Source organism: Schistocerca piceifrons, chromosome 3 (genome assembly GCF_021461385.2).
Source record: "Schistocerca piceifrons isolate TAMUIC-IGC-003096 chromosome 3, iqSchPice1.1, whole genome shotgun sequence".
Lineage (NCBI taxonomy): Eukaryota > Metazoa > Arthropoda > Insecta > Orthoptera > Acrididae > Schistocerca > Schistocerca piceifrons.
In genome coordinates, this window is record NC_060140.1 from 596,645,770 (window position 1) to 596,672,618 (window position 26,849).

At 42.7% G+C, this 26,849-nt stretch overlaps 1 protein-coding gene across 1 annotated transcript in view; it reads left to right on the forward strand.

Annotated features, from left to right (window-relative positions):
- Positions 1–26,849, forward strand: part of LOC124788867 (membrane-bound alkaline phosphatase-like) — an 80,854-nt gene that overhangs the window by 15,883 nt on the left and 38,122 nt on the right. The window contains exons 2-3 of the mRNA XM_047256150.1: positions 3,487–3,660; positions 22,134–22,331. Coding sequence (XP_047112106.1) covers positions 3,487–3,660; positions 22,134–22,331 — 372 coding nt within the window. The remainder of the gene's footprint in view (positions 1–3,486; positions 3,661–22,133; positions 22,332–26,849) is intronic.

Here is a 26,849-nt window from a genome sequence, read left to right on the forward strand (position 1 = left end):
GAGCTCCATCTGTGCATACTACACTGCACTTTTCCATGATATCCCATTATGATTAAAAAATATATTAATCATGTCAAAAACGGTTTGAGCTTTAGGTCTTTTCCGTGTCGGCTCACAGAAAAGCGATTTCTCAGGAATATTATAGACATTAGCGAAACGAACGAATGCAGTCAAATCTTTACGAATACCAGTCACTACGTCCACTTGAAGCGTAAAACAGTTGCTACGCAATTTATAGATCACCGGCTCGAATAAATTGTCAGATATGCCTAAAGTTGTTCTACCCCATGTATCACCAGAGATAAGAATGCTTTTAAATTGTGGAGCAAATGAGTCACCAGACATTGTTGATTCTGTATCGATCACTGATGCTAAAACCTGAGTTTCTGCAAGCGTGTGTAGTTTCTTTCATTTAGCAATCCTATGCGAACTCTGGTAAGAGGCTAAAACGGCCATCGAAGTCACATTGGTCGATTCACAAAACTCTTCTAGGTACAGTACACAATAAATTATTTAGTTTCCCGATAGAAAAATTCCTTCTGTTTTCTCATTACTTCAAATCATTTGGTTTGTAGTTGTATCGTTAACATTTTAGGCTTCATTCAGCAACTATAACAGTTAAATAGGTTACACACTGCAGACATTCTTCACCATTGATTTAGTTTTCAAGAAGCTTAGCTATAAGTAGTTCTCGTAGTATCTTCTCGTTTTCGCCTTTGACATATCTTCGTGCCCTCCGCCAGTCGATGTACCTCAGGTGTCTTAATGTCTGTCACCTACCAGGAACCGTTCCGTACTGCAGTCAAGTCTTAATAGCGAAGTCTGACAGACTGTACGGATGCGTCGAGATACAGGAGGCAAAGCTTGCTCTGAGCGCGATACTGTTAGAGATACGGTCACAGCGCAGTTGATAACGGGGGATTCCATCGACGACCGACATCACTCACATCGTTTCAAACAATGCTAAAAATATGACCGTGGTTTCTTTCATTGTTTTTAACATACCTAGCCCACCTTGCACGCTACTCACCTTCCAACCCCCCCTCCCTCTCCCTCCTGTGGTCGCACCCACAACTGAAGAACCACTGTTTTACAGCAGAAACTGATATGCTTAATGTATGATGTTAGGAAGAACTCAGCTCAAAGCTGGTAAAACTGTTCTTCGTTAAGACACGACCGGTTTCAAAGCTTTAAGATACATCATCAAGGGAACAATGTCAAAAGATCATAGGTATATCCATCGCTCCTAGTCAAAAGTTACTATTCAGAGAATATCGTCAATATTATGGCAAGCGAAAGGTAAAGAAAAAGTGCCCCATTCTTTAAAATTTTCCTGCATTATGACAACAGGGAAGCTCAGTGCATGGCAAGGCAAAAGCGGGCCGCACGAACAACAGATAGAGAACAATTTTACGAGCTGTGAACAGAGTTCTTCCTCATTATGCCTGTCAACAGAAACCGTTGCCCGGAGTATAAAATAGTTTGTGATATGCTAGCGTTCCAGTCCGAACAGGTGCAAACACTGCACACATAACTCGAAGGGCTTATAGGTCTAGTTTCATGCGAAGAGTTTCGGCGTTTCACTACGCCATCTCCAGGGCCCCAGCCAATGTATAGGAGGAATCGAACCTCATGTATAGTCGAAATATCTGCCAGAATTAAGTAACAGGTATCCGTATACTCCTAGATTCGAGAAAACGCAATCCCTTCGTTCATCAAATGAAGACTGCTTGCATAAACTGTCGCTTAAATAAATAACACTCAAATTACACTCCTGGAAATGGAAAAAAGAACACATTGACACCGGTGTGTCAGACCCACCATACTTGCTCCGGACACTGCGAGAGGGCTGTACAAGCAATGATCACACGCACGGCACAGCGGACACACCAGGAACCGCGGTGTTGGCCGTCGAATGGCGCTAGCTGCGCAGCATTTGTGCACCGCCGCCGTCAGTGTCAGCCAGTTTGCCGTGGCATACGGAGCTCCATCGCAGTCTTTAACACTGGTAGCATGCCGCGACAGCGTGGACGTGAACCGTATGTGCAATTGACGGACTTTGAGCGAGGGCGTATAGTGGGCATGCGGGAGGCCGGGTGGACGTACCGCCGAATTGCTCAACACGTGGGGCGTGAGGTCTCCACAGTACATCGATGCTGTCGCCAGTGGTCGGCGGAAGGTGCACGTGCCCGTCGACCTGGGACCGGACCGCAGCGACGCACGGATGCGCGCCAAGACCGTAGGATCCTACGCAGTGCCGTAGGGGACCGCACCGCCACTTCCCAGCAAATTAGGGACACTGTTGCTCCTGGGGTATCGGCGAGGACCATTCGCAACCGTCTCCATGAAGCTGGGCTACGGTCCCGCACACCGTTAGGCCGTCTTCCGCTCACGCCCCAACATCGTGCAGCCCGCCTCCAGTGGTGTCGCGACAGGCGTGAATGGAGGGACGAATGGAGACGTGTCGTCTTCAGCGATGAGAGTCGCTTCTGCCTTGGTGCCAATGATGGTCGTATGCGTGTTTGGCACCGTGCAGGTGAGCGCCACAATCAGGACTGCATACGACCGAGGCACACAGGGCCAACACCCGGCATCATGGTGTGGGGAGCGATCTCCTACACTGGCCGTACACCACTGGTGATCGTCGAGGGGACACTGAATAGTGCACGGTACATCCAAACCGTCATCGAACCCATCGTTCTACCATTCCTAAACCGGCAAGGGAACGTGCTGTTCCAACAGGACAATGCACGTCCGCATGTATCCCGTGCCACCCAACGTGCTCTAGAAGGTGTAAGTCAACTACCCTGGCCAGCAAGATCTCCGGATCTGTCCCCCATTGAGCATGTTTGGGGCTGGATGAAGCGTCGTCTCACGCGGTCTGCACGTCCAGCACGAACGCTGGTCCAACTGAGGCGCCAGGTGGAAATGGCATGGCAAGCCGTTCCACAGGACTACATCCAGCATCTCTACGATCGTCTCCATGGGAGAATAGCAGCCTGCATTGCTGCGAAAGGTGGATATACACTGTACTAGTGCCGACATTGTGCATGCTCTGTTGCCTGTGTCTATGTGCCCGTGGTTCTGTCAGTGTGATCATGTGATGTATCTGACCCCAGGAATGTGTCAATAAAGTTTCCCCTTCCTGGGACAATGAATTCACGGTGTTCTTATTTCAATTTCCAGGAGTGTACATGCGGCTGAGGTGTTCCTAATTTTACAGTTTATACAGGTCTAGATCCACACTTACCCCCGCATCTGAGATCGATTCCGTCACCATTCGATTAAGAGCTACACGATTTGGCGAATGTGGCTACCAGTGCCACCTATATATATATATATATATATATATATATATATATATATATATATATATATATATATAACATAATCATTCCGGCTAGTTGATATAGTAAGGCAACCAATGACGTATGGTAAGTGAACTCAGAATCCCAGTGTAACGACAGTTTTGTTGTCTGTGCGCAGACGTACTGCGTCGATGCTCAGACGGCTGACTCGGCGTGCACAGCGACCGCCTACCTGGGCGGAGTGAAGACCAACATGGGTGCCATCGGCGTGTCGGCGGCCGTCCCAGTCGGAGACTGCTTAGCGCAGAACAACACCGAGTACCACACCACCTCCATCGCCCGCTGGGCCCAGGTGAGCTTAGTGACGAGCACACCGTGTAACACCGTCTTTTCTTCTTCTTATTATTTTTAATAGCATTTAGTATTAAATGACACAATGCGCATTATCAGTGGCACAATAAAATCTACGCTCAATGTATGGCTGCCAGCCCTGAGCCACATACCACCCTTGGAAATGCGGTGAAAAATCGCTCTCCTCAGTGAGTTCAACAAGATAACTACGCTCATGCTAAAAAATTAAAGACAACTGCAGAATGTGGTGCCACGCATCATGGCACTACACAAAACTGGCGCAACTAGCATAGGCACATAGGGAACAGACACGATGCAGATCATTAAGTCCACGGTATTGGTGATAAGTTGAGAAAATCGTCGAGAAACACATGTGCTACAAAACGCCACTGTTTCCTGCGCATGTACCCCGACATCAATACGGGATATGATCACCATGCACACGCACGCAGGCCGCACATCGTGGCACTACACAGAACTGGTGCAACTAGCATAGGCACACAGGGAACACACACGATGCAGATCATTAAGTCCACGGTATTGGTGATAAGTTGAGAAAATCGTCGAGAAACACATGTGCTACAAAACGCCACTGTTTCCTGCGCATGTACCCCAACATCAATACGGGATATGATCACCATGCACACGCACGCAGGCCACACATCGTGGCACTACACAGAACTGGTGCAACTAGCATAGGCACACAGGGAACACACACGATGCAGATCATTAAGTCCACGGTATTGGTGATAAGTTGAGAAAATCGTCGAGAAACACATGTGCTACAAAACGTCACTGTTTCCTGCGCATGTACCCCGACATCAATACGGGATATGATCACCATGCACACGCACGCAGGCCGCACATCGTGGCACTACACAGAACTGGTGCAACTAGCATAGGCACACAGGGAACACACACGATGCAGATCATTAAGTCCACGGTATTGGTGATAAGTTGAGAAAATCGTCGAGAAACACATGTGCTACAAAACGCCACTGTTTCCTGCGCATGTACCCCGACATCAATACGGGATATGATCACCATGCACACGCACGCAGGCCGCACATCGTGGCACTACACAGAACTGGTGCAACTAGCATAGGCACACAGGGAACACACACGATGCAGATCATTAAGTCCACGGTATTGGTGATAAGTTGAGAAAATCGTCGAGAAACACATGTGCTACAAAACGCCACTGTTTCCTGCGCATGTACCCCGACATCAATACGGGATATGATCACCATGCACACGCACGCAGGCCGCACATCGTGGCACTACACAGAACTGGTGCAACTAGCATAGGCACACAGGGAACACACACGATGCAGATCATTAAGTCCACGGTATTGGTGATAAGTTGAGAAAATCGTCGAGAAACACATGTGCTACAAAACGCCACTGTTTCCTGCGCATGTACCCCGACATCAATACGGGATATGATCACCATGCACACGCACGCAGGCCGCACATCATGGCACTACACAGAACTGGTGCAACTAGCATAGGCACACAGGGAACACACACGATGCAGATCATTAAGTCCACGGTATTGGTGATAAGTTGAGAAAATCGTCGAGAAACACATGTGCTACAAAACGCCACTGTTTCCTGCGCATGTACCCCGACATCAATACGGGATATGATCACCATGCACACGCACGCAGGCCGCACATCGTGGCACTACACAGAACTGGTGCAACTAGCATAGGCACACAGGGAACACACACGATGCAGATCATTAAGTCCACGGTATTGGTGATAAGTTGAGAAAATCGTCGAGAAACACATGTGCTACAAAACGCCACTGTTTCCTGCGCATGTACCCCGACATCAATACGGGATATGATCACCATGCACACGCACGCAGGCCGCACATCATGGCACTACACAGAACTGGTGCAACTAGCATAGGCACTCAGGGAACACACACGATGCAGATCATTAAGTCCACGGTATTGGTGATAAGTTGAGAAAATCGTCGAGAAACACATGTGCTACAAAACGCCACTGTTTACTGCGCATGTACCCCGACATCTATATGGGATATGATCACCATGCACATGCACGCAGGCCGCACAACGAGTTGGCATACTCTGGATCAGGTGGTCGAGCATCTGCTGGGGTATAGCCTCCCATTTTTGCACCAGTGTCTGTCGGAACTCCTGAAGTGTAGTAGGGGTTTGAAGAAGGGCACTGATATGTCGACCGAGAGCATCCCAGACGTGCCTTTGGTGTTTAGGTCTGGAGAACAGGCAGGCCACTCCATTCGCCTGATATCTTCTGTTTCAATGTACTCCTCCACGATGGCAGCTCGGTGGAGTCGTGTGTTAACATCCATCAGGAGGAAGGTGGGACACACTGCACCCCTGAAAAGGCGGACATACTGGTGCAAAATGACGTCCCGATACACCAGACCTGTTACAGTTCCTCGGTCAAAGACATGCAGGGATGTACGTGCATCAATCATAATCCCACCCCACACCATCAAACCACGACCTCCATACAGGTTCCTTTCAATGACATTAAGGGGTCGGTATCTTGTTCCTGGTTCACGGCAGATGAAAACCCGGCGAGAATCACAGTTCAGACTATACCTGGACTCGTCCGAGTACATAACCTGGGACGACTGTTCCAACGACCATATACTGTGTCCTTGACACCAGGCTTTACGGGCTCTCCTGTAACTAGGGGTCAGTGCAATGCACCTGGCAGGTCTCCGGGTGAATAAACCATATCAGTTCAGTCGTCTGTAGACTGTGTGTCTGGGGACAACTGTTCCAGTGGCTGCATTAAGATTCCGAGCAAGACTACCTCCAGTACTCCGTGGCCATCTGAGGGCGCTGATGTTTAGATATCGGTCTTCTTGTGGTGTTGTATACTGTCGACGTGCCGTTCTGTAGCGTCTGGACACGTTTCCTGTCTGCTGGAATTGTTGTCATACTCTTGAGATCACACTTTGTGGCACACAGAGGGCCCGTGCTATGACCTGCTGTGTTTGACCTGCCTCCAGTCCCTCTCATATTCTACCCCTCATAACGTCATCAGTATGTGTTCTTTGAGCCATTTTCAACACACAGTCACCATTAGCACGTCTGAAAACGTCTGCACACCTACTCGCTACACCGTACTCTTACATGCACTAACGCACTTCTGCGGATGTGGACTGCTGCCAGCGCCACCATGCCACGACCGCAGGTCAAATGCACCGCATGGTCATACCCCGAGGTAATTTAAACCCACAAACCGCCCTCCAGAGCTTTGTTTCACCTTGTATCAGCATTATCCTTAATTTATGAGCGTAAGTGTAATAACCCACAGCTGCCCATACTTGGAGCGCAGGAGACTTAAATCGAGAATACCAGCATTACTCTCTGCTAAAGAGATGACGATCTCCAACTTTGATGTCGACTATCTGTGGAAACAACAAAAAAATGGTTCAAATGGCTCTGAGCACTAGGGGACTTAACTACTGAGGTCGTCAGTCCCCTAGAACTTAGAACTACTTAAACCTAACTAACCTAAGGACATCACACACATCCATGCCCGAGGCAGGATTCGAACCTGCAACCGTAGCGGTCACGCGGTTCCAAACTGACGCGCTTAGAACCGCACGGCCACACCGGCCGGCTAGAAACAACACTGTCATGAACAATGTCCACCAAAATGCCAAATTGACATGTCATCTGAGGAACCGCCTGGTTCCAACCTGTCACGCAATGTGTGGAGAACTCTAAACAGCATGCATACTGGCCACGGAAGATGTGCTGACGCCCTTTACAAATGGGGGACGATACCAACACCAAATTGTGACTGCGGCGCTGAAAAACAAACAGTCCGACACATAGTGGTTCGAGCCTACAGGGGAACCTTCAACTATTTCCTCGCTGCAACATAGGAGGTAATCGATTGTACTAAATGCCTTGATGTCGATCTGTAATCATTCTATATATAAAATGTGTAAGGACTGTGATTATGCCATACGACAAATAAAATAAATAAATTTTAATCGCAATCGCAGTGAAAGAAAGTGATCCACGCACGTTATATTTCGCTATGTTTTAGACATCTTTAAATGTAATTACAATCGTTAATAGTATCAAGTGTATGACTGCAAAATTCAGTCGTTTGGGGCATTCGCCACTTAGTTTTCGTGTCTCTCTCATGGTACTTGTAACTGAATGAGGACTTCCACATCTGTTGGTTCATAGGGCTGGCTTTCATTAATCAAGCTTAAGTTATCAGCAACTACTATATCACTTATTACTTTCCAATTATATACTAGTAGAACAAAGCAGGGAACGTAAGTCGTGCTTGAGACAAGTATACTGCATCAGTGTTTAGGAAGTAAGAAACGATTTCTAAGAGTATGCTAAAGAATTGTCAGCTTCAGTGAGTATGGAAAATGGTCTCTTAGGAACACTGCCCAATACAAGGCGTTTTTAATTAGTAATTATCTGTCACTTTTCATTTCATAGTGAACATAATTACATCACCCTCCACGCTCTAGGAACTTAAGGAAATTTCACTCATAGAAGATACGTATTGGTTGGTTATAGTTAAATTACAACTACTCACAGAGATCTAGTGCAGGCTGTGATTGTGGCATGGCAGAACGTGGTGGATGTTCTAATGCGTTAACACAGAACTGATTTACGCTGGAAAAAAATTATTTCCGATTTTGACCACCAGGTTCATATGCGACTTTGTGAATGCAAGAGAGACGTTTGTAAATGTTTCCATATGTAGTGGATTAGGAAAAGGACATTGGAGAAAAAGTAAAAAAGGGAGAAAGGCATTATGTCTGCTATATTATTAACGGCCGCTTACACAGTTCGTTCAATATGGGCACCGAAGACGTCGAAGAGTCAATGTACAGTGCCAGATTTGTTCCTGGTGGACGAAATAGGAAACAACTTTCTTCCAGGGCAGATAGGTTATTCATTAACGCGTTAGCGTATCTACCACCTTTCCCTGTCGTTAGGTAATTACTATCCACACTGGACTTCCGTGAATAGCTACGCTTTAATTATTAGCACCCAGTAAGAGGGCGGCTCAATGAGTAATGAAACACTTTTTTTTCTGAAAGCATGTTGATTTTATTCAGGACTCCCCACTTTTGACTACAAAGCCTGTCTTTCAACATAATATCCATTCAGTTCGCTCTCCTTACGTCGTCTTACTGGGAGAGCCTGTCTGCGCGCATGGTACCACTTTACTGGTCGAAGCTGGAACAAACGTCTTAGTGCATCAGTTCAAATGGCTCTCAGCACTATGGGACTTAATTTCTGAGGTCATCAGCCCCTCAGAACTTAGAACTACTTAAACCTAACTAATCTAAGGACATCACACACATCCATGCCCGAGGCAGGATTCGAACCTGCGACCGTAGCGGTCGCGCAGTTTCAGACTGTAACGTCTAGAACCGCTCGGCCACTCCGGCCGGCGATGCATCAATAACTTCATAATCATCCACTTACTGGTTCCCGCAAGGTGCATCCTTCATTTGGCGAAACAGATGGAAGTCGGATGGTGCGAGATCCAATCTGCTGAGTGATTAGGATGAGTAGTCCAATGAAGATTTGTGAGCTCCTCCAGGGAGCGCGGACTTGAGTGAAGCCTTGCGTTGTCATGCTGAAGTTAGTTCGCATTTTTGTTGCTACCAACATACGGAAGTCGTTTCTTAAATTTCCTGAGGGTAGCACAATATCCTCCAGAGTTCATCATTGCGCCAAGAGGGAAAACACCAAACAGACTAATCACTCAGTCCTTACCGACTGAGAATATGGCTTTGAACTTTTTCTTCGGAGGAGATTTGTTGTGGTTCCACTACATGGATTGCTGTTTTGTTTCCGGTTCGAAGTGATGAACCAATATTTCACCACCAACAGTGACTTCCAATTGAGAAGTCAGATGTTTGACTGATATCTGCAGGTTCCAGCATTGAAAGAGTGACAGCAGTGTGTAGCCAGCTGGCACGAGGGAGATCGGACAGGTTTGCGCGACCTTGTTGCGATGATGACAGACGTCTCTCCCAAAGACTCATCGTGCTTTTGTTCACTACCCCGTCCGTAGACATTCTGCAAGCGTCTACAAATATCCTCGATGGTCTCGTTTTCCGCTCTGCTTGCAACGTACCCCAGTTCCAGCCTCCATTTTGAAGTCTGCGTATAGCGCCGCTACCTATAGGGACGTCATAAAACTACAGGGGCTAAAGAAGGGATATACAGTGACGTCCCTCAAGAAATTTCACATTTTCTTTTTCAACGAGAAGTGGCCGAGGAAAAAAGCGTCGTATTAATTATTGAACGCCCCTCTTACCTTCCTTGTCAAAAAAGTGGAAAATCAGAAAGGACAGGAGGAAACGAATCTAAATTTCATGGTCTGGTAGGGTATATGGTGTCGTTTCAGTGATTAACGTACCGAGTCAAATTTACAAAGTATTTGGCAGTATGGCCCCAGTTTAAGCACAAAGTAGCACTCGCTGTGGCCTAGATTCAGGAACTAATTCAGTTGGGATGTGTCACATAAAGCTGTCGCATCCTCTCGTGAGGCAAAATCCGACGAGAAGACAATTTATACCATCCGAAATAATAATATATAGATTATTATGATATACTGGAGGCGTTCAATTTCACTTTTGATATCCAGAAGTCTTGTCTCACAACTGTTGCAACTAGCCCTTGATATTGTGGGTACTTTCACTGGGACGAGGTAGACATCAGAGTTGATCGCACACATAATAATATATAGATTATTATGATGTACTGGAGGCGTTCAATTTCACTTTTGATATACAGAAGTGTTGTCTCACAACTGTTGCAACTAGTCCTTGATATTGTAGGTACTTTCACTGGGACGAGGTAGACATCAGAGTTGATCGCACACATGTTCTGTCGGGAACAGATCTGGGGACTTGCGTGCCACAGTAGTACCACAGCTTCAGGCACGGAACTAATAAATACATGTGCCACTTGGGATAAGCATTATCCCATTGAAAAAAGGCACCGCAACGCTGTCACTTGAGAGGTAACATGATGCAGAACGTTCGGAAGCACAGTTATGCCGCCAGAGAACTCTCAACCATCACCAGTTGTGACATGAAGTCATATTCGATTATACCACTCACCATGCCGCTGTGCTTCTCCAGAACAATGGAACAACGGGACCTCTCTCCAAGCTACCCTCGTGCTAGCCGAGTATGGCTCTCCGAGGTAACGCACAACCACGATTCGTCGCTGAACACAGTACGACGCCATTCATCAGCCATCCATACATCAAAGTCATGACATCACTTACAAAAGCAGCCATATGCGGGTTTTAGTGCTAACAACAACCTACACGCGGGGTGGTAAGTCTATAGTCCAGCTGCTACTGGTCTCAGACCGATGGTGCGGGATGGCACAGAATGTTTCAGGCATTCCACTACTTGTTCTCGGATGGAAGGCGCGGATGTGAAGAGGCTACGATGCGCTACAACGATCCTACCTAGCGGTGGTCAGACGTGAGAGACCGGAAACTTAACGAGAAATGCCAGTCCTCACGTTCTTATGCAGTAAAACATCCTACCACTGTCACATCCAATCGCACAAAAAATCTGGATATTGCACAATTCGTCCAACATGCCTAAATGCAGATCCACAATGAGGCCACTTTCACACTGCCTGGTGCTCAAAATGCTGTCTCACACACGAGTAAACAGGATCTCCGTGTTCTTCACACACCACTTAATATCCTACCATGCCTGATAACATTAAACACGAACAATAGTAGTGCAATCAGGTGGCCGTTCTATCTGTCCTGAGAACCGTAACTGTAATAATTTGTAGACCTACCAATGATACGTACATCTACAAAGTTTCATTGACATCCGACCATTTCGTTTGGGTGTCTCTTTTTCGTTAGTAAATGTGTATGTCACAGACAGATGTTCTGTATAAATCGTTTCATAAAATACAATTTTATCGTAATATGGGAAGTGATACGTTAACCCAGTAAATATCGAATTTAGCTACACGGCTTTAGATTCAAGTATAATTATTAGAATTTACTTTTATACTTAAGTGTGAAACCTTTTGAAACGTAAAACCTTAGATCCATGTTGATTTCAGTGTAGTTCATACATCACCATATATGTGACGTTATCAATTAGCACTGTTACTTTTAGATTAAATGAGACTTGGACCCTAAACTTTTCGGTTCATCTCCAGTTCTAATTGTTTTTTACCCTTCTAAAACCGGGCGTAATAAAAAGAATTGTTAGGTATAGGTGGTGTTTGTTCTTTCGGACATGTGCGAAAGAACAGACACAGCCTATATATAATACGGCGAGAACGGCCAGTGATCTCTTCAATGCGAATGCGCACCAGGCCCGATCGGACTCTGATTGGAATCGGCGAAATGGAGCGAGTAATGACAATAATGGGCAAGGAGCACTAAATTCGTAGTGTGTGACAGAATGAGCATTTGTGTCTGACAGGAGGTGTGCCAGGGTAGTCCGTGCAGCTACGATGCCTACTGCTTCCGGATGGCGCAGTGGTCAGCGCATCCTCCTAATGAGCAGGAGAACTGGGTTCGAATCTGGTCCGGCACAAGTCTTCAACCTTCCCCGTTGATTTAAATCAATACCCACTTACAGCGAATGTCTGTAATTCCTTTGTGTCACAACTGCTAGAGATAGAAATAAATATTCAAAAATTTTGTTAGGATACGAATTACAGGCACTAAACGTGGGTGAGAACCCCACAGCAGCGACGGATTTTAACCAGATATGTTTTTCCGGCCGCTGTGTCCAGTTGTTTCTGAATCAACAAGATGAAAATGCACCAGAAGACGCATTTCGGAGCATTACTCAGTGGCTTCAAAGATGACAGGTTATTCGATCGCCTGCTGTAAAGCTGCCTCAGATTTTGTTCATGACTGAACTTACATTTCTGTGTACAATTTTTCGTGAGTTTCCTATGTAATGAAATAACCAGAGCTAGGTACGGTGTTTGGACCGTCAATTCATTTTACAAATATCATTGTGCGTACTCCCTATTTTGAAGTTGGTTTTGACTCACTTTCCTGTACTGCTCCCACTGTGTCACATATGGATATACTACCAACTTGCTAAGACATCGATAAAAATCTATACATTTTCTTATACATCCAGTGAACTAAACACAATTCGCATACAAATTCTTAGTAATAAAATTAATTACAACTTAATCATTAGCTTAAGTCTTAATATAAATGAATCACAGAATTCTCAGAAACATTAATTGTTAATATTAATAGCAATACATAACGCGATGTTTAATTCTTGGCATGCACTATCACTAGCCACACGGATTCTGATGTAACTTTCGATTAGATCCTATGCACCACTGAAGCAGCCCAGCTACCGTAAGTAAATTTTAAATGCGATTTGTAAAGTACTCTATTCATTACACCTTTATCTACAGCTCCTTTAACAACTATTGAATTACGGTCGTTACTTCTGCTGCACTGTCTAGGAAATTTAATATAGGACCTTCACTGTCTAGACACTTGGACAATTATAGAGTGATCAAAGGTTTAAATCGCTGCTTCAGACGCTTTGAAGGAGCTACACGGGAGATTTTTTCATCAGTCTTCTGACCGGTTTGAAGTGGCCCGCCACAGATTCCTCTCCTGCTCCAACTTCTTCATCTCAGAGTAGCACTTGCAAACTACGTCCTCCATTATTTGCTGGATATATTCCAATCTGTGTCTTCCTCTACAGTTTTTGTATCTCTCTATAGTACAATGGGAGCTATTCCCTGATGTCTTAGCAGACGTCCTACCATCGTGCCTCTTTCTCTGTTCATTATTTTCCATATATTGCTTTCGTCGCCGATTCTGCGCAGAACCTCGTCATTTCTTACCTGAACAGTTCACCTAACTTTCAACATGCATCTACAGCACCACAACTCAATTTTTGTGATTCTCTTCTGTTCAGGTTTACCCACAGTCCATGTTTCACTACCATAAAATGCGGATTGGAATAAAGTTTATTTCCTTTACCAGTAAGCTACATTACGCTCCCAAGATAGTTTTCACAAAAATTTGTGTTTTGAGGGGCGTGAACTGAAACGCAGAGAAATTTTCTGTGTCTTCTATTACACTACACATAACTGCAGTTCTGAATCAGATACTGAAACGTACTGTAATGAATAATAACTTCTTCTTGAAGTGAAATTTAAACTCACGTGCTCACTGCTGATTATCGACTCATCTATCGGTTTCCATAAAACGTAACACGTCCTTTCATGACCGCAGCGCAGCTTGACTGCATTAAATGCCTTTCGTACGTATCTACATCTGCTCCCATGTCTCGACTCACCTTCAGTTAGGCCTGTGGCACTAATGCCAGCAAATATCGCCTGAAATTAGTGTGATGTGAGCTTCCAATGTGATGCGTAAGGAAACATTAAATTCCATACTTCACTAACCCATGCCTCAAAATCTCGAAACGAATTTCAAACTTCGATATTTAATAACTGAAGTAAAAAGGAAAGGCATGCAGTCAGTTCCAATATTTCTAAAAGGATAATCTCCATACCGGTACTTGAATAATGTGCATGACTATTAAGGATAACTAACGTAGCCGAACTCTATATTCTGGATAAAATTGATATATTCAACGCGTGTTTCATACAGTTTAGACACACAAATTTTTCAAGAAGCTTTTCATATAGAACATGAATCATATATACATATGTTAGCTACGCGAACCTGTTGCCACCTGGACACAGAGGGGGGGGGGGGGTGATGCATATTCAGTTACTGAGATATAGCGCCCGTGTTACAGTAACATTAATTTCCAGCGTCTCCCACATGTGCAACACGACTGTACGAAGAGTGAGGGAAACACTATCTACTGATCATGGAACTCAAAACCTCGGCTATTAGGAACTCCCTTCACCCCAAATACAATTCGGAGCAGATACTGACAGCATTCATATACTACGGAGGTGGAAGACCATGCCCGTGGATTCTTGGCATAGGCCACACGAACCCACACAAAGAAACTCATAAAGAAACTCCAACTTCATATATCATCGTATATCGTAAAATCATTTGACCACTGACTATAAAATTGGTAGCACATATAAAATCTCGAGAGAGCTCGAAACATAATTAGCCCGTGGGGCTAAGAGGTAAAATCACATTTATAGTTGCCTTATGCTTTTACTATTATAAGCTATATTTAAAACAATGTACATGAGCTTTCCTTACCGAAAATCGTATAAAACTGAACTTGAAACTCATCTTCGGTTCAAGTAAAGCAACTTTGGCACAATCACACCACATCATGATGATCTGCGTTCCCTGGGTCCCAGCTGAACCAGGCGGTGTCACGTGAACAAATTAAGAACTGGAGTTTTAAACGTGCTAAGGACCGAAAGTAATATTTAGAGATATAACAAAAAACAATACTGTATGACATACGAAACAAGCACGTATGTTTTTAAACTATTAAACATTTACTGTCATCCAGGAATTATATATTATACAGAAAGTTCCGAGAAAATTGAGCACAGTTGTCCAGAAAAAGGAAATTAAAATCGAGAGAGCAGAACGTGTCTTGCACGTTAACTTATCTGGGCTAATTGGGCGAAGTCCAAAACGCAACCAAATATAAATGTCTTAAAACATGTGCACAATACGCAACAATAATCGTCAGTGGGCAGTATCATTACACATCAGGAAAAACTGATGATTATTATGTTGTATAAAGGGTACTATAGAAAGCAAGTCCCTTTTTAGCGTACTATCGTGGAATACTTCCTACTACTGCAATCTGTATGTGAACTAATTCATCTACAGTTTCGCCTTTCTTTAGGATGTTTACACCTTCCCATCGGTCCGTGTCACTTAGTGTCCCTTTGATGCCCACTGTATCAGGTGTCGTAATTTTAATTTGTGCAGCAGAACTGATGTATAGCTTTGTTGTGGTGATGACATTATCAGCAGCAGCCCGGAAGTCAATAAATTCCTTTTCCTTCATTCTGTTGAATGGTAAAGGAGGACGTGTTCGAGTAATTTCTTCTTCTAAATCATCATCTACCCAGCGCTTGATTACCTTATTGCACTTTTCTATTAAGACAAAATGTCAATCAGAAGATAAAAAACTGTGACCTGAAATCAGATACTTACGCACTGTACAATTAAGCAGGCCACAAGACATTACGACCGTGTACATATATAAAAGTACATGGTTTTTGTTTTGTGCACAAAAGCTGTCAAACCCAACCATAAGTTTACTTTTGTTGCCAGCTACATTAAAAGTACTTTATGTGCAATTCAGGACATGGAATAGGCATGAAGCAATATTACTAGCTCCATGAAATCCTCCACCCTCACGAAACAGATTACTGCGTCAGTGCTGTCATAAGAGTGAACACAAAAATCGTAAATGAAAGCTGGCGTATGTACACCACGCCAAATGTGTAAGTGATGAAAGAAACAATGCATATAGCATTGCAAGCTTAAGCGTCTGAGGCCACTGTCACAGTCATAAAAAATTTTTTCGGTCTGCTAATGTACAAGTGTTGTTTCCAGGCATAGCTGAAGAAGTCGTATGATTCTTTATGTTTGTCATTGCACTTTCTTGTTTCCTATGATGCAGTTACAGTGTTTTTCTGACCTTTTCTGTTGTCTGGTGCGTGCCCTTTCACCTCAAGGTGCAAAGACTCACATTTCTTACAAGTATCTGACTTTGATCTTTCAAATGATAGATTTAAGAAGAATTTAAAAAACTATCATTCTATACTGAACTTCTTTAACTATGGTCTGTGGAAATTTTACGTAAATTGTTTTGAATAAGTGACAAATATTAAGTACACAGCTGAGGTATTCTGTAGAAGACTTACTTCTACTGTAATGACTCTCTTTCCTTGGTGCAGGCATTATAAGTTGCGATGCCGGTAGAATATAGTCGTCAGCATTTCTTCAGTTGTTTGAACCACCTCTATTATCATGGCACGGCACTCAACACACCTTCGGGTTATTGGTTAATGTTACAATTTCCTTTCCTTGAAACACAAAATACGTTTATCAATGTCTCTGGAATGACCACCACTTCCATTAGGAATCATATATCACACCTGATTGACGAAGGCTGTCCTCAGGTTCGTCATATTTATTACTGCGCCGCCTTGACACTAGCAGTATTTTCATTAAACCCATTAGAAATGTGCCTTGAATAGTTTTATTTTGCATAGAGAAGTCTAAAATAAATTTGTTCTTAATTCATTTGACAAGGACCTGCAGTTCAGTTGAAATGGGAAAGGTTATTACTTTAGTTTCGATATGTTTAGAAATGGTTTCTTGTTACGCTAGGTACATCTCCATTGCAAGTGCTTTAATGCTTTAATACGTACATTCTACGTTGTTTCCCGGTCGTGTCAGAATCAAACCTATTCCCGACAAAATTGTAACCTGACAGTATATAAATAACATTCCTACCTGTATCTTTTCAGATTTTTCTGGAACTATTTTCCCACAGCTCGTAGTACATACTGCCCCTTTAACTCGAGCATTATGAGATATAACTTACACAGATAAGCAACGTTGAGACATAACTAGTATCATTTTGTTTTTTCCGTAGGGGAAGCATGCCCACAACAGAACGATATGGAAAATGTTAAGTTCGCACTTAAACTGGTGCAATTTCAACGCTGATTGTCAAGCACTTCTGGAATGAAAGAGCATAGGAGCTACCACCAACGCCGTCTGTTGATCACTGTTACATGATAAGGCGCTTATAGTGTAATATTCTGGCATTGATGTAGGGCCATTAGAGCGACTAAAATTAATTTGGAAGGAAATGGTACGTATAGAATGTTGGGTGTTCAAATGTGCTCTGCGACTGTATACCACATGGCCAAAAAGCATGTTCCCGGACACCCTTTTAGTTCAAATCCCAACGAGCCAAAAAAACTGGTGCAAATCTCATACAACACTCCACGCTAATAACACGCCACTCTACCACGAGCTCTCACTGTAGGTTGTTCTTTGTGGCCACAGCCGGTTACGCCAGAAAAGCGTCGGACGCGGTGTGAATTCAAACTGAATCTGGTGAGAATGTAAACTAGGTTACAGGAATGTCATCCATTATTTACCCAATTGCATGCTGATCCTTTATTCTTTTCTGGTCAAGGAGATATACAAACATGATTAAATGTAGCTAGTGGATCACTTACGTGTGGGACCATTTCCATGTAACTTTCGCATCGAGTATTCAGCCTATAGTTTTCGTTAATAATACAAAGTGGGTGAAATGTGTCAGTATCATGACTGGAAACGTTTTATTGTTCACAAAGACATACAAAGGTACTGACAGAATAGGATTGAAAACATTTGATCGCCCTCTATGACGCTGAAAGGTACATGTTAGAACAGGACTATTACAATGTTTCACTGCGTTGACTCTGCGTGATATAAGCACAAAAAGTCAGCGGGACGTGTTGGGCACTATAGAAATGTAAGTCGGAGAAACTACGTACAAAACAACAGTAAGAGAGGAGTGTGATTATACAACATAATGACTAATGATGATTCGGTTAACGCTATTGTACTTCTTCGCCTCCATGACACCATACCGTTCACAGAAACAAATGATGGGAACAAATACAAAACCTAGTGTAATAACCCTCTTACAGTACACTACTGTTCGAAACAGCTGTTATTACTATTATTGTTATTAAGCTGTGAAATCCATGAACGCTTTCCTCCGAGGAGGCTACAGTGCTGAACAAATTTAGTAAATACTCATAAATTCCCGTCTCTATGGTGTTTCAATAGTCCTAGTTCACATTGGAACATTATTATGATATCTTTTAGGTGGATATCCAGATCATCTTTCAATGGTCAGACCTACCAGTCTATTAATGGTCCTGATTACCAGATCTATCAATTACAGTGTTTTGACCATTATATAGGCATTAGTATAGCTGTACCGTATGGATCGAAACAATTTCCTTAAAATATCGTGCTTAGATAAGCATTATGTACTGTCCTCGTTTTTGTGAAACCCACAATTCAGATCTGTTGTAGACAACAGGAACAAATAATGTTTTGGATATATGCTATGTGGGTGACATAGACAATAATTTGATTTTGAATCCTGACGTGGATATTAGCAGGTTCAAAAAATTTAATTTTATAAACTGCGTTCGCGAAATTTTCAGTATGATTTGGAAGGAGGAGCAGATCCCAAATGATTGGAAAGATTTTCCTTTACATCCTGTATACGAAGGGTTGCCCTGAAAAACTGTCCAAAATGTGAAGGACTTGTTTATGAAGTAAAACTAACAAATTGTTGGCAAAGATACTTTTAGTAAGGCTAAGTCTTCTTAGTGAAGATTCCCAGATGGCAACCAGTGTGAATTTATATCAGACATATACACTACTAATAACAGACAGTGTTTGCAGGATAGCGGTATAGAAAACAGTACCTATTACGGATTATTTGCTCAACATTTTACACAGGAGCTCAAACGTTTTTATGCATGTTGGTACAATTCAGTGTGGTGGTACTATTTGTATCTCAACAGATATCAGAACGGTATTCTGTTTCTCGACACATATTCGGGTCTTACAGCCTCTAATGCGGCTTAGATCCGCTGTCTCAAAACTCTCCAACCATCAATTGTCAGTTGATGGTTGGAGAGACATCACAGTTACAGGTAGCCTGCGGGAACCAGTCGTTGGCCTGAAGAAGGTGCGCTGGAGCGCCGAAATTAGTAGCTACGCAATAACAACGTAAGGATGGCTGTAGGTGTTTCATTTTCTTACAAATTATTCAGATATGTCAGTATTCAAACATTTTCTAGAACCTCCTACTATCTGATGTAAGTGTTCTAACAGAGAACGAAAAGGGAAATCAATTACTCTTCCTACAAATCATGAAAAATCAGCCCTCTGGTATCTGACTGCCAATTTTAAAATATTCTCTAACGTCTCCTAACAATTATACTGCAGTGCTCCTTTACGCGACAGACAACTTACCTCGTCCTGTCGCTGCAACTGAACGTCCAGCAACATGCTAAAATTATTCAAAACATATACTGCGAGCCATGCAGAGTGCAGTGCATGGTTACAACTGCTGATGCAACTACTCCCATGTTTATTTTTATATAGAAATTGAATGATCAGGAGTGGTCTGCTCAACAATTCTTCAGTGGTGTAAAATTGAAAGGAATCTATAAAAATCCTTTAGTTTATTATATTCTGAAAATGAACATTCATTCATTGACAAACTTTACTTAGACCCTTCTTTTCCGTGGACAGTTTGAAAAATTTAAATATTTCACAATGTCTATAATCACTAATCACGTATCTGGCCACTGCAAAAGTACGAATATTAGTCTCAGTGTTATTAGTCTCAGGGTATGCATACACACATTTGACAAAACCCCTCTAGTACGCAAGCAAGCAACAACTACGTGCAGCGAAAAGGCAAATTACCAAAAATCTTTGATTAATACCAAGAATCTCTACTGGTGTCACTAGCAGGGTCAGGGCAGGCTGCGACCTTCCCTAACGCGCGGCTTCTCTTCACACCAGGCTGCGTCATACTACTCTCAACAATTGTTCGCTCCCTACATAATATCTCAGACTCCAGAGTTCGACTATGCATGCCACATTATAATCAGTGGCCACCATCCAAGGAAATATTAACGTCCAGCTTTCAGCCTAACTCAAACTTTAAGCTTACCCGTTAGTTTAAGATGTTACCATGTGTAGCAGCTGATACCACAAGTTCAGAAATCAGCGCCAGGGAGCAACAGTCCCATGGACAAGTTGGAGCGAATGACCATATGCGTACCTTTGACCGAAAACGTTTGTCTTTTCTTTGTCCGGTTTTAATACTGAACGTGTAGGTTTATTTAACGTATTTAATGAATTTATAGCTCGCTACTTCACAAAGATTGATTCAGAATTAATAAAACTTGTTCGGCTTCGTGTTACAGAAGGTACAAGGGAAAACGTCTTCCACGACATTGTCTTCTAAAACGTTAGAGAGCAAAGAAGCAAAGAGAAAACGGATCTTTCATTATAAATGCAGCAAAAAGGCTGGACTATAATAAACCTAGATTACATGAAAGACTTAAAGCAGACCAGTACTCAAGCAAGCAACAGCTACGTTCAGCAAAAAGGCAAATTACCAAAAATCTTCGATTAATACCCAAAATCTCTACTGGCGTCACTAGCACGGTCAGGGAGCCCTTCAAGAGTGCACTTCCTGAGAGACAAGAGACTGAGTTGGCGGAACACTGTATCAGTCTGGATTGTTCTGTGGCATTACGTTTAAAAACTTCCGCATTTTTATATAGCAGTGTGCCGAAAGATGCCGCAAGCCACCCATATACAAAATAAACCCCTAGTATCTGGTGAATACGTCGCTCAGTCATCGTTCGTCGTGACTTAAGTTTGATGCAACCGATAAAATCAGTATCGAGAGGATAATGGGGTTCAGTAAAGCACAAATGGTACTTTCTTCATTATCTCCGAAACTTTGCAGTCTAAATAGAGGTTTTCGTTCCATCGAGCCTGTAATAAAGATGAAACAGGAATACAGACCGTACCGGGAAAAACTGCGGAAAAGTGTGGCAAGAGAAGGCCAAATAATAATAATAATAATAATAATAATAATACCATGTGTTTATTTGACTTACAACGTTTTGTACTTAAATTAGTGATCTGTTTGCGTCATGTTTTGGTCATTAATACGCTCACGAAGATGGAGGCATTGCTGTTGAAGATGATTGCGATGATTTATGTAGTAAAAGATTGTACAAGTTAATAATGGGAGCACCTATAATTCTCCTGAGTCTGTTATAATTGCAACAATTTTTTTGGTGGAATTTTGCCTTAGAACAACAGGATGTTTATCCTAGGCCTTGGACGAAGATCCATTTTCTTCATTTGTAACATTTTTTTTTTAAATATAAGTTTAATATTTCATACGAGCACTCTTGAAATAATGTAGTATGTAAAGTATGATCCTAGTTGTATTGTGTACAATTTGCGTTGTCATGTAACAAGAAAAACAGAAGGGAAACATAAAAACTCCTTAAGTGCGCACCTTTGCCCCCTCCTACCCTAGGCCGGCCGAAGTGGCCGTGCGGTTAAAGGCGCTGCAGTCTGGAACCGCAAGACCGCTACGGTCGCAGGTTCGAATCCTGCCTCGGGCATGGATGTTTTTGATGTCCTTAGGTTAGTTAGGTTTAACTAGTTCTAAGTTCTAGGGGACTAATGACCTCAGCAGTTGAGTCCCATAGTGCTCAGAGCCATTTGAACCCTCCTACCCCACAGGAAAGTCCAACGCCAAGCGGATTATTCTGTGCAGCTTTTGCAATGTTTATGGATTCTGCTTCACACAGGCACCGTGGCATCATATAACCACATGTCTGTACTGTGTTTTTATACGTAACTGACGTCGTCATATGTGGCCCTCAGGACGCGGGTAAGGCCACGGGCGTGGTGACCACCGCGCGCATCACACACGCGTCACCGGCTGGAGCGTACGCCCACATCGCGGACAGGGACTGGGAGTGCGACGCCGACATCCTGGACTCCGGAGCGACTGACGACACCAAGGTGTGCCCAGACATCGCCCTCCAGCTGGTCACCTGGGAGACGGGACGCAATTTCAAGGTATGCTACGGAAACATCTCCCCAGTTCCTGTCCCACTATGAATGTCGAGGTCGAAGAGAAGATTTCAGAATTTGACAACAAAACACTGAATTTTAAAGTCAAGAACGCCTTTATTATTCGATGATTACCCGTTCTTAGGTAAATTCGTGTTGCCCCATATGTTACGAATCACCTGTTTCCGCTCCTGCAGTAGACTTCAGAAATATAACAAACAGCCCTCTTAACTTTGTTTTAGGTCACAAATTTCTTTAATTTTGAGAAATTGGAGCATTGAGAGGATACCCCCTGGTGAATACGAAATTTCTTAGTTAATATCACTTATATCACCTACGTGGTTTGTGTAATATTATGTTAAAAGGTGATATTTTGAGGGTTTCATGCATCAGTTCGTACAAACAGAAGCTTTAGAGAAACGGTCGTCCGACTGTTGTCTTTGTGTCTGTCCGACTGTTAAAAACCCTTTTCCTCAGGAACGGGTAGACGTATCAAGCCGAAATTTGTGACACTTCCTAAGCTCTACGGTCCCTGGGTGGTGTAAAGTATGGAAGCTTCTAAGTGAATGCAATGAAAAGTTACGACCATTTATGTTACATATTTCGATACTCCCAAATCACTCATCGAAATCTATAGGGGACTTCTCATTGACCTAGAATCATAAAGTTTGGCAATAAGCTAGTTTGCACATTACAAGTAAAAGACAAAATTAGAAAATTGTTGATCTGTTATAATATCAAACGAAATCGAAATTTCTTAGTCATTTGTTACCCGTCTGCCTGTCTGTCTGTCCGTCCTTCTGTTAAGATCCCCTTTCCTCAAGAACGGATAGACTAATCAAGTTGAAATTTATCTCCAATATTATGGTCTATGGTCCCTTGGCGGTGTAAAATAGTTAAGCAGTCAAAGATATGACCATGTACGTCACATATTTTGATGCTTGATGCTCATCGAAATTTTAGGGTACTTCTCTCTGACATAGAATCATGAAATTTGGCAAGAAGCTAGGTGTCGCAGTAAAAGAAAAGAAAAAAATCCGTAAATTGACAATCTGTATTAATATCGTATCAAACTCCTTGTGTTTTATGAACCGATATCTTGCAACCATCGATATCGAAATTCTTGATATAGGTAATTAAATAGAGCACCAGTCCTACTTGCACTTGGCCAATTTTTTAAAATATTCTGGGTCAGTTCAAGTCAGAGTTTTCTCGGTGCTGGTCCAAAAGAGTTGCGCATTAAATATCAATTATTATTTTAATGCCTATATCAGAAGCACAGAAAGAAATCAATAGGATAATCAAATACTACGTTTTCGATACTGCTCGGACAATGCCGAGAATTAAATTTCGTATTTGCTTTTGAAATTTGTCTCATAGATCTGTCATAGTTCAGTTTCTGAATAAAGAAGACTGCACTTTTTCTCTGATATTCAAGGTTAACTTCATTCTGATATACGTTTGATATTTATCACATATAGGAAGCACAATTTCTAAACGTTCTCTCCTGAGATAGCGATCTGGAAGTTTCATCACGTGCATCATCTAATGAAAAGCACGTTATATTCTGAAATCAACCTCTGATTTATTGGCTGTTAAAAAGCATGGACAAGATTGCTAGCAAAACTGCACAAGTCTTGAATGAACATCATTTAAGGTCACAAAAGGTGTCAGATATGAAATTTAATGACGCGATAGTTTCATCTGTACCATTTTAATCGAAATACACACAAGATAATTAGTTTGAAATAACATATGAAAACCTGTTGCAGAGACTAAAATGACTACCGGCTTGCTTCATTATGAAAATCTGCCACGAGAAAGGTGCTGGTACTCACTTTGATTATTTTATTATCTCTTTCCTATATTCTGTCGTATCTTGGGGTTAAAATTTGTAACCTGACCTAATGTACTCCATACAGCCAAGAAATATTAACTGCCTGAAATTCATTATATATTTAAACTAACGTATTGTTCAACAGAGTGAGCACTTGTTTCATGATTTTGAAGTATCAGCTCGCAATATAATCATGAAACCGAATTGGAAGAGGCCAGTATCGTGTTGGAAGTGCGGAGTTTATAGGACAGCGTAATTAAGGAGTCTATCGAAAAAAATGATAACAGAAAAACTAATAAACAAGGGTGGTAGGTGTGGTGAAGTCGCATTTACGATGTCCGCACCCCTTCGGGTGCGTGCTGCTAACGGTTTGCGTGATGAGTGATGGGAAGTGAACACGACCGATCATGAGTCGGATATATGTAGCAAATCCCACTGTTCGTCCATAATGAAGTGAGCTGCAATTTAAGTCTAGCTATTAGATCCCACTTCTGAAATCCCTATGTATTACGGTAAAATGGCGCGTATTATAAAAACGACTGAAACTTCTTACGAGGTAAAAACTCGAATACGGGGCTTTTGCCTTTCTCGGGCCTGTGCTCTGCCAACTGAGCTACCCAAGCACGAAGCAGGGCCCCACCTCACATGTGCACTTCCGTCAGTACATCATCTCCTACCTATGTAACTTCACAGTTCTCCTGCAAAACTTGTGGGACCACCACTCCTGGAAGAAACGATATAACCGAGGCATTATGGATAAAATGACTGTAAACGTCTTTGGTGCTCGTTTCACACTCAGCTATTTAAGCTGTGCTCTGAGGTCCCATCCAAACCACCACCTTTAGCTCGCGAAACATTCTGAAAAGCAAATATTTGTGACAACGATTAAGCACGAATGAGTCTCATTGGCTGTATCCCGATTGTCTACGGTCTACAGTAACGAACTGCCGATAGCACACGCAATGGATGAGCAGCGAAAGTGCACTTTTGCAGAGGTTTCGATTTAAACAAAGCTCAGAATTCGGCTCTTTGTTTATTAAGATCTCTCCGGTCACTACGTCAGCCACAGCAGGGAAACGCAGGGGGAATGTGTGTTTCACGGATTATCAAGTCGTGGCTTTGAAAACAGAAGAGCATCAAAGGCCGTAGTGGACATCGGGAGCCAAACTCGGCTATGAACTGCGACGCGAGACCAGCAATACTCCGCCGTCTCGTCCAGGGGGGGGGGGGGGGGGGGGTTGGACTCTAAGCACTATGGGACTTAACATCTGAGGTCATCAGTCCCCTAGACTTAGAACTACTTAAAACTAACTAACCTAAGGACATCACACACCATGCCCGAGGCAGGATTCGAACCCGCGACCGCAGCAGCAGCAGCGCCTAGAACCGCTCGGCCACAGCGGCCGGGCTTCTGATTGAAGATCAGGCAGCGAGTACACGTAGCAGATCATCTCACAGCAGCAGAAGAAGAAGCGTGGGTCGCCCGTCGAAATATTCTACATAAAATGGAAACAACAGTTCGGCAGAATACCCGCAAGCACTGCATTAACCACCACATAGCGCTTGATACTATATTTTAATGTAGTTCCTTCCAAATGCGGGTACAAACTAGCGTTTTCTTTGAGTAACAGGTTTTTTTTTTTAGTTAACTGACCTCAACTGAAAAACTATTTATGACTTCCCGGGTAATCGTAAATCCGAAGAATCTAATACACAATTACATGGCCGATTCTGAACTACATTAACACTGTTTGTGTTCTCAATTTACCTATTTCATGTTCCACATGGATACTTTCATACTTTACAGTGCAGTTCGTACGACTGAGAATGGGACTAGTGTACTCCATCTTGAGAATTTCCACCTGTAATCCTGTTATGTTTAAAACCCGTCAGCAATCCGTATAGCACAATATTTGTTTCCTGCCTTAACCAACTGATAAACAGTATTTTATGTGGTGAAATCTGGTCTAAAATGAATCAAACGGCAGTACCCAATCTTTACATCAGTACCAAACATATTTCACATTCTAACAAACTGTCTCAATATGTCCAACATTGCTACACAAACCTTTACTGAAGTAAAACCCGGTTGCAGATTTGACTAACGCATTCAGTAGAATAGTAATACTTCTTGTGACAATGGAAATTAATTTCCAAACTGAAATTGCATAAGTTAAGCCCTTTCAGTCACAGGATCATGGAGGACATGACACTGCAAATATACCTCCCAAATAGCTTCTTCTTAAACGCACCACTCAATATTATCAGACATGAAATAAGGAAGGATTATGTAAGCTATCTATATTACAATAACTGAGCGGGACAGACGCAAAGCAGTATAAGTACACTTCTTGTAGTTTCCAGAAAACTGGTTTCAGAATTATCTTGACATTAAGAAACGGAATTTCAAACTTTTGTTTGTGTTAGACATAAAAATACTAAGTAACATTTTCTGTTCGGATGTCGGATAACAGGTTAACATAAATGACCAGTTTTATAAAACAATTAATTAAAGTCTGCATGCACTTTCATGCCTTTGCTGCCAGAACATTGTGAACTAAGGACAATATGATTTTTGTTTTCCTTGCAATGCTTTATTATTGGTTGCTGTTAGTTCAGTTATCATAAAATTGCTGTTTGCAGCTAAAATAAACATTTATATAATGCTACCTTGAAAACCATGATTT